The sequence below is a fragment of the Erinaceus europaeus genome, chromosome 9, assembly GCF_950295315.1.
Source record: "Erinaceus europaeus chromosome 9, mEriEur2.1, whole genome shotgun sequence".
Lineage (NCBI taxonomy): Eukaryota > Metazoa > Chordata > Mammalia > Eulipotyphla > Erinaceidae > Erinaceus > Erinaceus europaeus.
In genome coordinates, this window is record NC_080170.1 from 123,161,780 (window position 1) to 123,177,017 (window position 15,238).

General features: G+C 50.8%; 1 protein-coding gene across 9 annotated transcripts in view; it reads left to right on the forward strand.

The window, feature by feature from the left end:
* Positions 1 to 15,238, forward strand: part of TTC3 (tetratricopeptide repeat domain 3) — a 115,031-nt gene that overhangs the window by 31,902 nt on the left and 67,891 nt on the right. For 4 of the 9 annotated variants that reach the window (XM_060198680.1, XM_060198679.1, XM_060198681.1 and 1 more), the window contains exons 1-3: positions 9,564 to 9,831; positions 11,318 to 11,438; positions 14,213 to 14,276. In XM_060198680.1, coding sequence (XP_060054663.1) covers positions 9,809 to 9,831; positions 11,318 to 11,438; positions 14,213 to 14,276 — 208 coding nt within the window. In that variant the 5' untranslated portion in view covers positions 9,564 to 9,808. Of the gene's footprint in view, positions 1 to 708; positions 2,370 to 8,903; positions 9,067 to 9,563; positions 9,832 to 11,317; positions 11,439 to 14,212; positions 14,277 to 15,238 lie in introns of those variants that run through there. The other 5 variants (XM_060198683.1, XM_060198685.1, XM_060198688.1 and 2 more) reach the window with 4 other exon arrangements.

Consider the following 15,238-nt stretch of genomic DNA (forward strand, 5'->3'; position numbering starts at 1 on the left):
ATTTCCATCTGGACATTTCCAGTGGGTGTGTGGTGCTGCGCCATCTGACTGCATTTTCAGTTGCCTAAAGATGTCTGAGTTGAGCATCTTTTCATGCGCTTATTGACCACCTGGACATTCATTCTGTGAAGCGCCTGAGCAGATCTGTTGCTTCCCCCACCCCTTTTGAGTTGAATGTCACTCATTTGTAGGTGTTTGAAAAATAAATTCTGAGTATGAGTCATTGGTCAGATACATGTGTTTTAGATATCTCCTCACCCTCTGTGTCTTGCCTCTTCACTCTTAATACACACACACATACACACAGACACACACATACATTTTACACTCAGAAGTTAGTAATTTCAGCCTAGCAGGTTTTTTGGTTTTTTTTTCAGGGCTTCTGCCCTTAACTGTTTTTTTTACCCCTCTAGCTTTGTAGTAGGTATTGCTGTTTTTGTTATTTATTTATTTATCTATCTATCTATTTACTTATTTATCTATCTTTACCAGAGCACTGCTCAGCTCTGGCCTATGGTGGTGCAGGAGATTGAACCTGAGACCTTGGAGCCTCCCTCATAAAAGTCTCTTTGCATAACCATTATGCTATCTTCCCCCCTAGCTATTGCTATCTGGTCACGAAAGTTAACCTAGTTCTGACGTTCGTTAAAGTCTCTTTTCAGAAGGCCTCACTGGCCAGTGTGAGGCCATGTGGCCAGCCCCTAAAGTAACTGGGAACTCTTAAGTCACATGGGCAGACTCTCAGCAAAGGCCAGTCACTGTAGTACCCACGTGGAGGAGAGGAGTTGTGACCACATTTCCATTTCTCCCCTCCATCGCCAGCAGTGTCTGCTTGGGGCTTAAGACATTTATTCTTACTGATTTGCTATAAGAATGAGGAAGGTGTGAGCCTTTGAAATGTTAGTGAGAGGTTGCCCGCAACAAGGGCATGCTCGACGCCAGTGACCCGTGCATTTGGAATGAGTTAGCTGGAAATTGTATTGTGTATGTTTTACCCCGTAAGTAAATCAGCAGTGAGATTCTTGAGAGGAAACAGTTGATTTTATAGGTGGCAGAGGAAATCATTGATACCGTAAAGACAGACAAGTTGACCATGCCAAAAAAAATAACACGGATACCGGAATTATAAGAGAGGAGACACGCCGGGGCCAGGTGTGTGTTTAGCTTTGGTGGGCAGTAGGGATTTGAGAGTTCTACTGAAGGGCCCACTGACTGGGGAACTAGGAGTAGGGGTTATCTGCTGGAGTTCAGACGTTTGAGGAAGGGACACAGGATTTGAAATGCTAATTTTGCCAAGCTAGAGAAGCTTAGTGGTGTTGAAGGCCTCCTGGGCGGCTGTAGTTAGGAACCGCATGCTTACTTGGCTCTTCAGAGCGGAGACTGAAATTAAGGTTGAGCCGGTGTTAGTATTTGGCCATAAAGTAAGCTGCCAGTCTGGGGAAAGAAACTACTATCAAGAGCTAGTGTGAATATGAGATGGCGAACCAGCAAATCTTAAGAGAGGTAAAGAAGTAAGAACAGGAAGAACAAAGTGGGTAGGTAGGTCAGTGCGTCGGGCGTCTCCGGGAGATGGCAGGCTAGTTGAACAGAGAATGAACTGGTGACACTCAGTGTGGCTGGGCGCACAGGAGTCCCCTTACCTGTGGCAGGGGCAGGAGCTGGGCACCCAGGCCTCTTTATTCTTTTCTTCATCCTCTGGGAAGGAAGCCAGAGGGCTGACAGTCTGAGTGCTGACCTGTTAGTGCTTGAATTTTTACAAAGCTCTGTTTTGTTTGGATTTTGGCAGATCCTTGTGGCTCTGAAGCACACAGCTATTATCCTTATTTTATGGACATTTTAGAGACAACGAGCCCCAGAGAGATGAATATCCTTCACGGCCACAGGAGAGTTTGCTTGAATTGGACAGCCGGTCTCTACTCCCAGCTTCTAGGCTCTGTCTCCTCTAACTTATTGACGTGTTCCAGCAAAGCTCCAAGAGTTTGGTTCTTGGACATCAGGAAGTCTTTTGGACATGCAGAGATATCTAAACAATACCAGGATGTTAGGCATAGGTGCAAAATGCATGGGATATCATCCATAGTTATTCCTGGGGAGTTGTGATCATGACTCAGGGTGACTTTGCCCCTTGACTTTACTTTTCCAAATTTCCTATAATGGACAAACTATGTATGGGCTTTCAAAGTAGAAAAGTATTTGCTAAGCTGGATAATATACACACACACACAGTGTTTCAAGAGGGCAACTAGATGTGTCCTCTAAGCTTCTGTAATGAGCAAGAAACATGTTTGAATGTTTTGTTTCATCTTCTTTTTAGAAATGCCCTTGGTGATGGAAAGAGAGCCACTATCTTGAGGAGCAACTGGACCAAGGTAGGGGTCTGTCCTGTTCTCCATTGAGCTGGGCCACAGGACACAGATCTGTATGGTTGAGGGTTGAGTAACGCCATCTAGAGGCTGAGACTGTCCATAGCGGGAGCCCTGGTACAGCAGCGGGCCTGTCTGAGGAGGGCGAGGTGTCCACAGGAATCTGGAGAATCCCAGGGGGGCCGGGGCAGTTGGGGTGTCGCCACCAGTAAATTCTGGACGGATGAAGCTGTGAAAGTCAAGACTTAGAAGGGATGTAGGAGGCTGTCTTTATCAGGACGAGGCAGGAAGGCCTTTTAGAATGGGACCATCTGCACAAATCCACAGTGGGGGGGGGGGGGAAGGCTGCAATGAATTTGACAAGAGCAAAAAGACACAAAGCTGTAGCCAGAGAGGGGATGCTAAATCAGATGCCAAGTGTGTAACAGGCAGGATTTATACCCAGAACATGGGAAGCACTGACACACAAGCCCAGGGGAAATCACCCATAAGGTCAGTACTCATTTCATGCAAACAAGAGCCCTGAATAGGCACCGGGCATAGCCTCTGTCTGGTTTCCAGTCATTAAAATGGTGCAGAGAAAGGAAACTGGAACCAGGAGTTCAGAATGTTTAGAGCTACGAGTCAGTAAAAGAGTGTGATGCCGTATGCTCCTTCAGGTTGACAAACTAAGGAGACCAGTAGTGCTTGCCGGGGAGCGTAGGTGTGACGGGCCCTCGGTCGCCCAGTGGGATGTGAGTTGGTTTTGGCCGACTTGGAAGTCCCTGTGATGTCCACAGCACAGTGACTTGATTCCTGCGCGTGCAGCCTGGATCCAGACACTTGGCCAGCGGTCGAGGCCCGGGACCTAAGTACTCCTCCCTGATCTGTCAGCATCTGAGCCCTCACTCTGACTCGCTCACTCTGTGACAGCCTTCTGGCCACATCACCGCTCCTCCAGCGTGCCAGGCCCACCCCCCCGGGGCACCCTTGTCTTCGCTCCCCTGGCATTGGAGCACCTGGCCCCAGAACACCGGCTAGCTGCTCCTGTGTCTGCTCTCATTGTCCCCCGGAAGTTCCATTCTCACGAAACCGTTCTTGACCGTGTCACCGAAAAGCCAGGCCTACCCCTCTAGACATCGGCCTTTCTCTTTCTCTGATTTGCCTTTTGCCAGCACCGGGGCTTCGCAATGCAGAATTCTGCTCCCAGGCTGGTGGTGGTCATTTTTATTTCGATGGGGTGTGTGTGGGTGGAGAAACAGAGCGTGCACGTATGTAGGAAATAGTGTAGAGCGTGCACGTATGTAGGAAATAGTGTAGCACTGCTCCACCTTGCAGGGAGCCCCCCCCCCCGTGCTATCCGTGGTGCTCACACACCATGCCAACCTGGGTGCACGGCAAGGCATGTGCTCTGCTGGTGAGCTGTCTCCTGACCCTGCTCTGCTTTTGTATATCCACACAACGTGAGCTCCGTGGGGAGTGTTGTGTTGGATTCAGTTCTGAACCTGGACAGCCTGACGAGTTACCTGGCCCGGAGCAGGCAGTCCTCAGTGCACTTTTTTTTTTTTAATATTTATTTTATGTATTTATTCCCTTTTGTTGCCCTTGTTGTTTTATTGTTGTAGTTATTATTGTTGTTGTCGTTGTTGGATAGGACAGAGAGAAATGGAGAGAGGAGGGGAAGACAGAGAGGAGGAGAGAAAGATAGACACCTGCAGACCTGCTTCACCGCCTGTGAAGCGACTCCCCTGCAAGTGGGGAGCCGGGGTTCGAACCGGGATCCTTATGCCGGTCCTTGTGCTTTGCGCCACCTGCGCTTAGCCCGCTGCGCTACAGCCCGACTCCCCCCTCAGTGCACTTTCATTGGCTTAGTGAGTGAAGGCCTCAGGACAGGGTTGCAGCGACAAGGAGCCAGCTGGCACGCCTGTATAAAAACACTCTAGAATGACAAAAGCAGAATCTCAACTCCGAAAGCAGCTGTCAAGCCCAGAATAGTATTTGCCTCTGGGCAGTGAGGAAGGGAAAGGGGGTTAGCCGGACACAACGATCTCAGTTTCATCTGGAGAGGCTCATTGCTTGCGGGCAACAAGAGCGTGACACAGACGGCTAGACGTGAGCAGCTGATTATACGTGGTGATGCCCGACTCTGGACTTGCCCAAACCTTCAAACCAGATCTAGTAAAACACACTGGTCCACACTTCATTCCTGTCTCTGCTTAACTGCATCCTAACTCCTGAGAGCCCCAAATTAGGCTTCTGGTGACATCTCTTTGCATCAGAGTCGAGGGATTAGAAAGCCCTGCTGGTGGAACGCCGCGCCCAGTATTTTAACACTTTTCACAGTGTTTTGTTGGACAGATGAAGACAGAGTCCCAGAAAGGTACAGTGACTTGCAAGGGGTCCTTCTCGGTAAAAGAGAAAACCGAGCCCTGCGTGTGCCTGTCCTCGAGGCTGGCCAGTGTGACACTGTCTGCAACGGTTGCTGTCCTTGAAAATGACCCCGTGCTCGCCCCTGGGTCTGGCCCCTGGCGGTGCCGGGATCCTCACAGATGACAGGATTCTAGGCTGGCGTTCAGACCTGACGGCAGCTTCTCCCACAGGCTCCCCTTTTGCTGTTACAGTCTGTTTTCAGTTTCAGAGAGTCCTAAGACTTCCTGAATGACATCAAGGGCTGTATGCATAAAACTATCCACTCACTAAAAAAAAAGAAAAAAAAGAAAGGAAAGAAGCAAAGTGAAAGAAAGCTTTGTAAAGTAAGAAGAACAGTTTGCAGCAAAACTCAGAGAAAGGTACAAAGACTTCCCATGTACCCCTCCCTGTAGACATGTGTCCTCTCCCCTTCCCAGCATTCCCTCGCCAGCTGACAGCTGCTCACCTTACACGGACTCTTCACTGACACCCGGAGTCCAGTGATTTCACTCCTGCTCTCTCTTGGGAGTTGTGCATCCTGTGGATTTGGGCAGACGCTAACAGCTTGTGTCCGTCATGATGTCATTGAGGACAGTTTCACTTGTCTGATTGTCTTCTCTGCTCCGCCTATCTTGTCTCTTGACGGCCATTGGTCTTCACATTCGGGTCTCTGCCAGACTGTCCTGTCACTGGAATCATACTGTATGTAGTCTTTCCAGGTTGGCTTCCTCCTTTCTGTCTGTCTGTCTGTCTGTCTGTCTCTCTCTCTCTCTTTTTTTTTTGCCTCCGGGATTATGGCTGTGACTCAGTGCCTGCACTTCGAATCCACTGCTCCTGGAGGCTATTTTTTCCCTTTTGTTGCCCTTGTTGCTTATCGTTGTTATTTTTTTTAATTACCTTTATTGGATAGAGACAGCCACAAATTGAGAGGGAAGGGGTGATAGAGAGACAGAGAGACACCTGCAACGCTGCTTCACCACTCATTAAGCTTTCCCCCTGCAGGTGGGGCCTGGGGGTTTGAACCTGGGTCCTTGTGCATTGGAACCTGTGCACTCAGGCAGGTGCGCCACCACCCAGTCCCACTTATCGTTGTTATTGTTGATACTGCTGTCGTTGTTGGATAGGACAGAGAGAAATGGACAGAGGAGGAGAGAGAGAGAGAGACACCTGCAGACCGGCTTCACCACTTGTGAAGCGACCCCCCTGCAGGTGGGGACCTGGGGGCTCAAACCAGGATCCTTACGCGGGTCCTTGCGCTTTGCGCCCTGTGCGCTTAACCCGCTGCGCCACCGCCCAGCTCCCTTTCTTTCTCTTTTTAACTGGTAGGCGGTGCAGATACCTCCAGGTCTCTCACGACTTGGCCACTTCCTTTTGTTGATGGACAGGGTCTTTTTTTTTTTTTTAAATTTTTTTTTTTAAATTTTATTTATTCCCTTTTGTTGCCGTCATTTTTTTTTTATTGTTGTAGTTATTATTGATGTCGTCGTTGTTGGATAGGACAGAGAGAAATGGAGAGAGGAGGGGAAGACAGAGAGGAGGAGAGAAAGACAGACACCTGCAGACCTGCTTCACCGCCTGTGAAGCGACTCCCCTGCAGGTGGGGAGCCGGGGTTCGAACCGGGATCCTTATGCCAGTCCTTGTGCTTTGCGCCACCTGCGCTTAACCCGCTGTGCTACCGCCCGACTCCCGGACAGGGTCTTTTTATGGATATGCCACTGCTGTGTTTCTTCATGCAGTGACCAAACGACCTTTTGCTTGCTTCCGAGTTTGCTGTGGATGAATAAAACCGTTACAGGGGCCCTGTGGTGGCGCACCTGCTTGAGTACACGTTACAATGTGCATGGACCCGGGTTCGAGCCCCCGGCCCCTACCTGCGAGGGGAAAGCTTCACTAGTGGCGAAGCCGTGTTGCAGGTGTCTCTCTGTCTCTCTCCCCCTCTCTGTTCCTCCTTCCCTTCTCAGTTCTGGCTGTCTGTGTCTGTGTCTGTGTCTGCATGTGTGTACCTACAGATAGGAAAGGAACAGTAAAGCTCGTAACACACTCACGGGCAGGCTTTTGACCCGGCATAAGCTTTCAGTCCGTTCAGGTCAATCCCAAGGAGCGTGACAGCTGAGCCACGCAATGAAGGTGTTCGGTTTTGTTAAGAAAATGAAGCCAAACTGCCCTCCCTTCAGAGAGGTGGAGCAGTTCTGCACCCCCACTGCCAGTGCAGGAGTCTCTGCTGTCCCGCGTCTCCAGCGGCATTTGAGGTCGGCGGCTCGGATCTGGGCCGTCCCGGCAGGTGGGCACTTGAACCAGGCCACCAGGCCTTCATTTGTACTTCCATGGTGACGTCAGGGAGTGTCTTTCCGTGTCTCTTGTTTGCTTACCATCTGTTTATCTTCTGGGGTGAGCTGTATGCTAAGTTTTATCATGAGTTTTCATTTCTTTATGTGGACAGAGAGACATTGAAAGTGAAAGAAGGGGGAAATAGGCAGCAAGAAAGACGCCAGAAGTTCTGCCTCACTGCTCGGGAAATGGTCCCCCTTCAGCCTGCGGGTGGGGACGGGGCCTTGAACCTGCGTCCTGTGCATTGTGATGTGTGCTCAACCCGGCGCAGTGGTACAGACTTTACCATGTGTGAGGAACCCTGTAAAGCCCCCCCCGGTCCCCATCCGCAGGGGTGAACTTCACGAGTGGTGGAGCAGTGCTGCTCGAGTCTTCCTCCCCTCCCCCCAGTCTCTCTCCAGAAAAAGCAGAGGAAAGCGGGTGTCTCGGGGAACCGTACTCTCACTGTGTAGGCGCAGAGCCATAGACAAGCCTGGTAGGAAAAGACAAAAGTTGCTTCTGCTGTTTCCTCATAGAGTCAGAATGTCCTGTGTGGTGTGGGGGGAGGAGGAAAGAGCATCAGGCTCTGGAGAGGAGATCAGAGCTCTCTGCTTTGCCTGCAAGCGCCCCTGATGTTAGGCCGGCTCCTCCCATCAGTCCCTTCTCGGGGAGGTCCTGTACCTTAGGTGGGTCCGTAGGAGAGGCGTGGGGCATTGGTGGAGTTAGTCCCAGGTCTCATAACAGTGGGTTCCCACTTTAAAAATTCACACCTGGATTAGATTTCTCACAGTGCACAAGGGGGGGGGGGGCAGCCATAGCAGAAGATCAAATCAACAGATTAACTAGCTGATCATTTGGAATGAATGTTCATCCAGTGTTGTGGGGTTTTTTGTTTGTTTGTTTTGTTTTTCTGAACTCTTAACTACATGAGGCCATGAGTCACCCTTAGAAAAATTAAAAGCTGGGAGTCAGGCGGTAGCGCAGCGGGTTAAGTGCAGGTGGTGCAAAGCGCAAGGACTGGCATAAGGATCCCAGTTCGAGCCCCCGGCTCCCCACCTGCAGGGGAGTTGCTTCACGAGCCGTGAAGCAGGTCTGCAGGTGTCTATCTTTGTCTCCCCCTCTCTGTCTTCCCCTCCTCTCTCCATTTCTCTCTGTCCTATCCAACAACGAGGACAGCAACAATCAAGGGCAACAAAAGGGATTTTAAAAAAATTAAAAGCTCATTAAGGACCGGGAGGCAGCTTACTAGTTATGCAAGTTGACTTCATGCCTGAGGCTCTGAAGTCCCTTGTTCAATCCTGAGCCCCACCATCAGCCAGAACTGAACAGTGTTCTCGTAAAGAAATAATAATAAAAGAAATCAGAGAGGTGGAGGGGGGATGCAGCTCTCCCGAGATGCAGAATGCTTATGTAAGCCGGTTCCCGCAGGACTGGGGAGAGACGGGGGACACCCGGAGACTGGGGCTGCCCAGAGTGTTAGCAGCTAAGTTCTTTCTTTCTCGTGACCAATTCCTTTTGAATTTGGCACAGAATAATGTATTTCATCTTATCAGGTAACACGCAGCAGGTGTCTGATTCCATCCTCTGGGGGGACAGAAATCTGTAGCCAAAATGCTGGTCTCTGGTCAGTTAAGGTTGCTGTTTGTGCCCTTCACAAATTACCACCCAGCTGTTTCCCAGGGGCTCTGACATTGCCATGTCTCGCTGGTAGGCTCCTAGTACAATATTTTAGGTGACAAGTTAATTTTCAAGCAAACTATATATATATATATTTTTTTTTTCCTTAGCTATTTTGCTGAAGCAGACCTTTGAGAAAAAAAATTGCATTTATCTTTTTGGAACAGGGCCATTATCGTTATTGTGATGCTCTTTCTATGCTGGGGGAATATGACTGGGCCCTGCAAGCAAACATAAAAGCTCAAAAGCTCTGTAAAAATGACCCTGAGGGAATCAAGGATCTAATTCAGCAGCATGTAAAGTTACAAAAACAAATAGAAGACCTGCAAGGTATTTCTCCTCAGATTCTTTTGGTTACAGTCGCATTCCCTTTAACTAAGCTCTGAAGGTGGGTTTCCTGGGGTGATGGAAATCCGTTTCCTCGGATTTGGCCTTGTTCTCCTGCTCAAGTCGCCTGCTTCCCCTTCTCTGCGTCTGCAGAGTTGCGTTTTGTTAGGTAACCATAAACGATTCACACCTTTTCTCAGAAGCGGCATCACGTTCCTATTGCTTGTTTCTCTGTAGAGAGAGGTGCCTTCTAGAAATTTTGGATGGAGGAAAGCTTTTTGGAGACCACTGTTGTAAAATGTGCTCTCCACTGCTGAAGCATCTCCTAGAGAGAGAAAAGGCCCCTCGGCAGAGCTGGAGTTGTGCGCTGTGCCCGCATGGAAACGCTCTAGACCTTGGCGGTGCGGGCTAGCTGCTCCTCGTCCTGCCCCTCGGTGTCTCCCCTGGGCCCCTTAGCTGTCTCCAGTGTCTGGGGTTCCCTCCCTCCGGACTCGTGAGCTCCTTGCACTCCCTGTGGCTACAGCTGGCCTCTGGTCGAGGTTGTCAGATTTGCTGACGCCGTCCTGCAGCGAGAGGTCCCTAGAAGGCTAAGATTGCTGAGGGTCATCCTGTAGTTCTCTCGGTGTGATGTTCTTACTGTCAGCTTAAAGGGAACGTGAGAAATCTGTGACAATAACATGCCGCCAGTGCACCGGCTGATTCCTCTGTGTGGTTGATTTTCATAGGTCAGACACCGACGAATCCGATGAAAGCTTTTTACGAGAGCAGGTGAGGTGGCCTGTCGGCTGTTGAGGTGCACCATCTGTTTTGTGAGTTTCAGAATCCTGTGACCTGGAAGGGGGCAGGCTTCACAAGTGGTGACGCAGGCCTGTAGGTGTCTTTCTCTCTCCCTCTCTAGCTCCCTCTCCTCTTTGCCGGTTTCCCTCTGTTCTGTTCAGTAACGTGGAAGAACATGGCCACCAGGAGCAGTGGATTCATTGTGCCAGTACCCTGGAGGCAAAAGTAAAGGAGTCACTGTGCTTGACGCTTTAAAGATGAATCACTGTATTCGGAGGAGGGAAAGAGAGAGGGACAGAGACTGCTCTGCCAGAGCAGTGCTCTGATTTTTCTCCCTGTCAGAAATAAATATCAAAAAAGTTATAGGTGGTGGTGCACCGGCCAAGTACACATAGTACCACGCCTGAGGACCCGAGTTTGAGTCCTGCTCCCCACCTGCAGCAGGCACCACCAAGCCCCAGTGATAACCCTGGTGGGAGGGGAAAAAAAAAAAAAGCCCTGTACCTCTGTGATTGAGTTTTATACGTATAGACCCCCAAAGCTTTTAAAGATAGCTGCTTATGAGCGGGCAGGAGGAGGAGGGGGGGGTTGCAAACCAGAGTACCCCTTTGGCACTTGTATGATTGTGTGGGGGGGGGGGGAAGTCAAGCTCAGAGCCTCGTGCTTACAGAGCTGGTGCCCTGGCCCCTTGGGCTGATTTTTTTTAAAGTAGCATTTGGCCTGGGAGGTGGGGACACCATGGAGAGTGCAGGCCTTGTAAGCATGAGGTTCAGAGTGGTCCTGAATGTATCAGAGTGGTGCTCTGAGTATCTTGTTCTTGTTAATAAATATCCTCCTTTTTATTTTGTTTTTGAGGTTTACAGAACAGTTGCAAATAAGCCTCCCCCTACATCCATTCATGTCCATCAACAGCATCTATAGACTGTCCTGGTACCCTGCACAAGTGACTATTTCTTTGTTCTTTTTAAAAATATTTTACTTATTCTAATGAGAGAGAGACAGAGAATGGTAGAGATAGAATGACCAGAGTCCTGCTCAGTTCTGGTTGGCAGTGGTGCTGGGGACTGAACCTGGGGCCTCACTCAGAGCCTCACAGAACCATGATGCTATCTTCCCCAGCTCAGTAAATATCTCTTTGAAAAGTCGATATTACCTTGGCGAGAGAGAGAGCTCACCAGCTAGGGTGCAGCTTTGTCCTGTGCACAGCCTGTTCTTGAGCCCTGGGGGGAGCTCTGTTGCTGGGATCTCCCTCCCTCCCTCTCTCTCTCCGTCTCTCTATCCAAATAGAAAGCACAGAAATTGGCACTCGGACCAGGCCAGGGCTGTGCCGCCGAGCAGAGAAACCAGCTAAACAGCCAACAAGTCCCTGATTTCAAGGAACAGGCTATGCCTGCTGAGTGGCCGGGTTAAGGGATAAGCTTTACAACTGTGCGTTGGTCAGTGGGAATGACGGGCGTGTCCCTTTGTACCCACACAGGGCCTATATAACCAGCTTATCGGCCCCTGCCTTTAGCACGTCACTCAACTTTGTGGAGACCGAAAGGAAGTCCAAAAAAGCTAAGTACGAAATGGCCAGCGGTGGTCACCGGAACTTCAGGGTAGGTACAGTTGAAAAGAAAATGACTGGGGGCCGGGTGGTAGCTCAGCGGGTTAAGTGCCCGTGGCACAGAGCGCAGGGACCAGTGTAGGGATCCCGGTTCGAGCCCCCGGCTCCCCACCTGCAGGGGAGTCGCTTCCCAGGCGGTGAAGCAGGTCTGCAGGTGTCTGTCTTTCTCTCCTCCTCTCTGTCTTCCCCTCCTCTCTCCATTTCTCTCTGTCCTGTCCAACAACAGCAGTGGCAACAATAACAACAAGGGCAACAAAATGGGAAAACGTGGCCTCCAGGAGCAGTGGATTCGTAGTGCAGGCACCGAGCCCCAGCGACAACCCCGGAGGCCAGAGAAAGAAAGGAAAAGAAAATGGCTTCAGGCGCATTGTAGAAATACTGGGTTTCCCCAGTGGTGTTTTGATGGTGAGGGAAATGCCAAATGTGGCGCTGTGAGCTCCTCACGCCTGTTGGTTTGAGGATGAGCTAAAGCAGCAGTCCGCCCCTGCATCAGCACAAAGCCGGTGCTCCCACGTCACTCTGGACACCAGCCTTGTGTTTCGTAAACTACCACTTGGCTGCATCTCTGAGCGGCGGCGCTGCCCACGGCCCCCAGTGCTGCCCTGTGAAAGCATGGCGGGAGGTGGGGGCCTGGGGGCTGAGCCACGCCGCTCTCTACCTGCTTTCACTGTTTCTCTTCCCTCTCCCTTTTTGCTGTCCTGCCCGTCCTCCCCTACAGCTGCGCTCTACAGGCCCCGGGAGACTCCTCCCCACCTTGGCCCCCGTTACCCCCCATAGTTCTGCAGCTCTTAAGCCAGCAGCTCGGCAGAACCTGGTCTGGTGGTTGCTTCAGGACCCCTTACTCTGACTCTGCCACCAGCGTCCCTGAGGGTCTGTGTCTGCACTGTTTTAAAAACTGTTGTGTCGGGAGTCGGGCGGTGGCGCAGCGGGTTAAGCGCATGTGCTGCAAAGCTCAAGGACCGGCGTAAGGATCCCGGTTCGAACCCCCTGGCTCCCCACCTGCAGGGGAGTCGCTTCACAGGCGGTGAAGCAGGTCTGCAGGTGTCTGTCGCATTGGATCGACCTTCTCGTGGTGCATCCCGTGAGTGCCCATTCATTGGGGAAACTGACGATCCTTCCTAGCCGACTGAATCCACATGGATCCCAGTCACTTTCAAAGCCAGCAACAAGCAGACATCAGGCTCAACCTGGCGCTGTTGACTGGCTACGGAAGAAGGGCAAACGCTAGAAGAAGAAGAAGGTGTCTGTCTTTCTCTCCCCCTCTCTGTCTTCCCGTCCCCTCTCCATTTCTCTCTGTCCTATCCAACAATGATGACCTCAATAACCACAATAATAAAAAACAAGAAGGGCAACAAAAGGGAAAATAAATAAATATAAAAAAGTTTTAAAAAAAAGAAACTAAATCTTATAAAAAAATTTCTCGGTTAACAAACACATGATTAGTTGTTGGTTGCCTTAAGTTATTCCTGATAATATATTTTTCTCTCCCTCTAGCGCTGAATATATGTTTCCTATACATCCTATCATTTACTTATTTGGAGGGGCCACCAGGGTTATCACTGGGGCTCTGTATCTCCATTCTCTCACCCCTTCCAGTGGCCTTTTAATTTTCTTTTCCATAGACAACGAGAGATAAAGAGAAACAGAGAGGTCCCAGTGGTAGCGCACCTGGTCGAGTACACACAGTGCCAGGCGCAAGGATTCAGGTTCAAGCCCTCAGCCCTCACCTGCGGGGGGAGAGCTTTGCGAGGGGTGAAGCAGGGCTGCAGGTGTCTGTCTTTCTCTCCCCCTCTCTGTCTTCCCCTCCTCTCTCCATTTCTCTCTGTCCTATCCAACAACAACAACATCAAGAATAACTACAACAATGAAAGCAACAAGGGCAACAAAAGGGAAAATAAATAAATAAAATTTAAAAAAAATAGTAATAACTGTTGTGTCCTGGACACTCCTCAGAAGTCACTCAGTCTGCATGTGTATTATCTCCAGGCCTTGAGAGGAAGGCCACTTTCCCCAGCCCTGTAGAATCCTTTTATTGTGAACCCTGAAGCCCCAGGCCAGGGCAGGGCACACCCGGTTGATCCCTCAGCCCCACTGGCAGGAAGGAAGTTTCACAAGTGGTGAAGCAGGGCTGCAGGTGTCTCGTTCTCTCTGTCTTCTTCCCTCTCAGTGTCTGCCTGTATCCACCATAAATAAGTAGAGGCTGTTGGGAATGGTGCATTTGTGGTGCAGGCACTTCTTCTTCTAGCGTTTGCCCTTCTTCCGTAGCCAGTTAATGGCTTTGAAAGTGACTGGGATCCATGTGGATTCAGTCGGCTAGGAAGGATCATCAGTTTCCCCAATGGATGGGTACTCACGGGATGCACCACGGGAAGGTCGATCCCAGCAACAAACCTGGTGGCAGTTAGTGGGGGGGGGGGGTGTGTGGGGGGGGGAAGGAACAAAAAAAAAGCTCTCCCAACTCTCCCAAGGTTGTATTCCAGCAGGAAAGGTATGTGGACGTGCAAGAAGGGCAGACCTAATTGTCCTGTGACTGACGGCACAGCACACCGGGTGTAAGGACCCGGGTGAAGACTTTTGGTGGGGAGAGCTCAGGTCACCACGTCAGGGGCCACTTGTTGGATCCCTCCCCTAGGCTTACTAACCCCCTGGGTATTTTTGGAGCGTGGACAAGTTCTGACTTGCTCTGTTCTCTTCTGTTGCTTAGCTCGGGAATCTTTCCTGGCTGTGTTTCCACAGTCTCTCACTGATTCTGTTTGTCCTGCACAGGTGATGGATGAGGTTTTCACAATTGATGACTGTGACTGTCACACAGAATTTCTGTCACCACCAGGTGAGCTTTTCTTCCATTCTATAAATTGTGGCTGAGTGACTAGTGTCGCCTGAACTGTGAGGCCCTAAAGTCTGCACAAGCCTCGCTCGTACTTGCTGTAGTGCCGCTTTCACAGTGTTTCTGTGTGGGGAAGCCAGGGGCTGGGAGGTGGCTCAGCCAGTAGAGTACCCATTGTAGGGCGGAGTATGCCTGAGGCCCTGGATTCAAGCCCTGCCGCCAGAAGGGAGAGCCCCACAGATAGGGGAGCGGTGCTGTGGTGTTCCTTCACGCTGTCTCTCCCCGCCTCCATTCTCCTTCAAATTAAAGAATAAGAAGCGGGGTATTGGGGGGCCTCTCAGCAGTATCACACAGGGTACAGGACTCTGGGTTCATGCCCGTGTGTCACGTTAAAATTTGTTGCCTGTTTACCTGGAATCACTCCTAGTTTGGGCACACCAATGAGCTCGGGGGCTCTAAAAGGGAGGGAATGAAGTTCTTGGCCTCATCAGCGAATCCCACTAGTCCTATATGTCCCGGCTTTTATTCCATCATCTCCCCTCTGCCCTCCAAAGCACCCTCTCAGATTGTCCGTTCCCAGTCGCCCTGCTCCTGACACTTGAATACCACAGAGGCCGTTTGTCTGTTTCTGCGCTCTGTGTTCCTTTGTGCCTCACACACAGAGAGGTAGGGCTTAGGTAGCTCCGGGCTTGGGCACAGGGCTTGGCCAGTCGAGGTCCCGTGTTCAGCCCCAGGCAGACCCGCGTAGAAGTAAAGCACATCTTCTAGTGACCTGGTCTCAGAGACGGCGACGGTGCCTGGAGAGCTCACCGTGTCCCCATCTCCCGTCACCAGCTGCCACCCTGCCCCGCAGGAGTGCTGTCCCTCTGAGAGCGGGTGGCCGAGGCCGATGCCCAGTGCTGCCAGTTGCATGGCGTAGTGCATGCGTCCAAGCAGCGCGTGGCTTCTGTTTACGTAGTAACTGC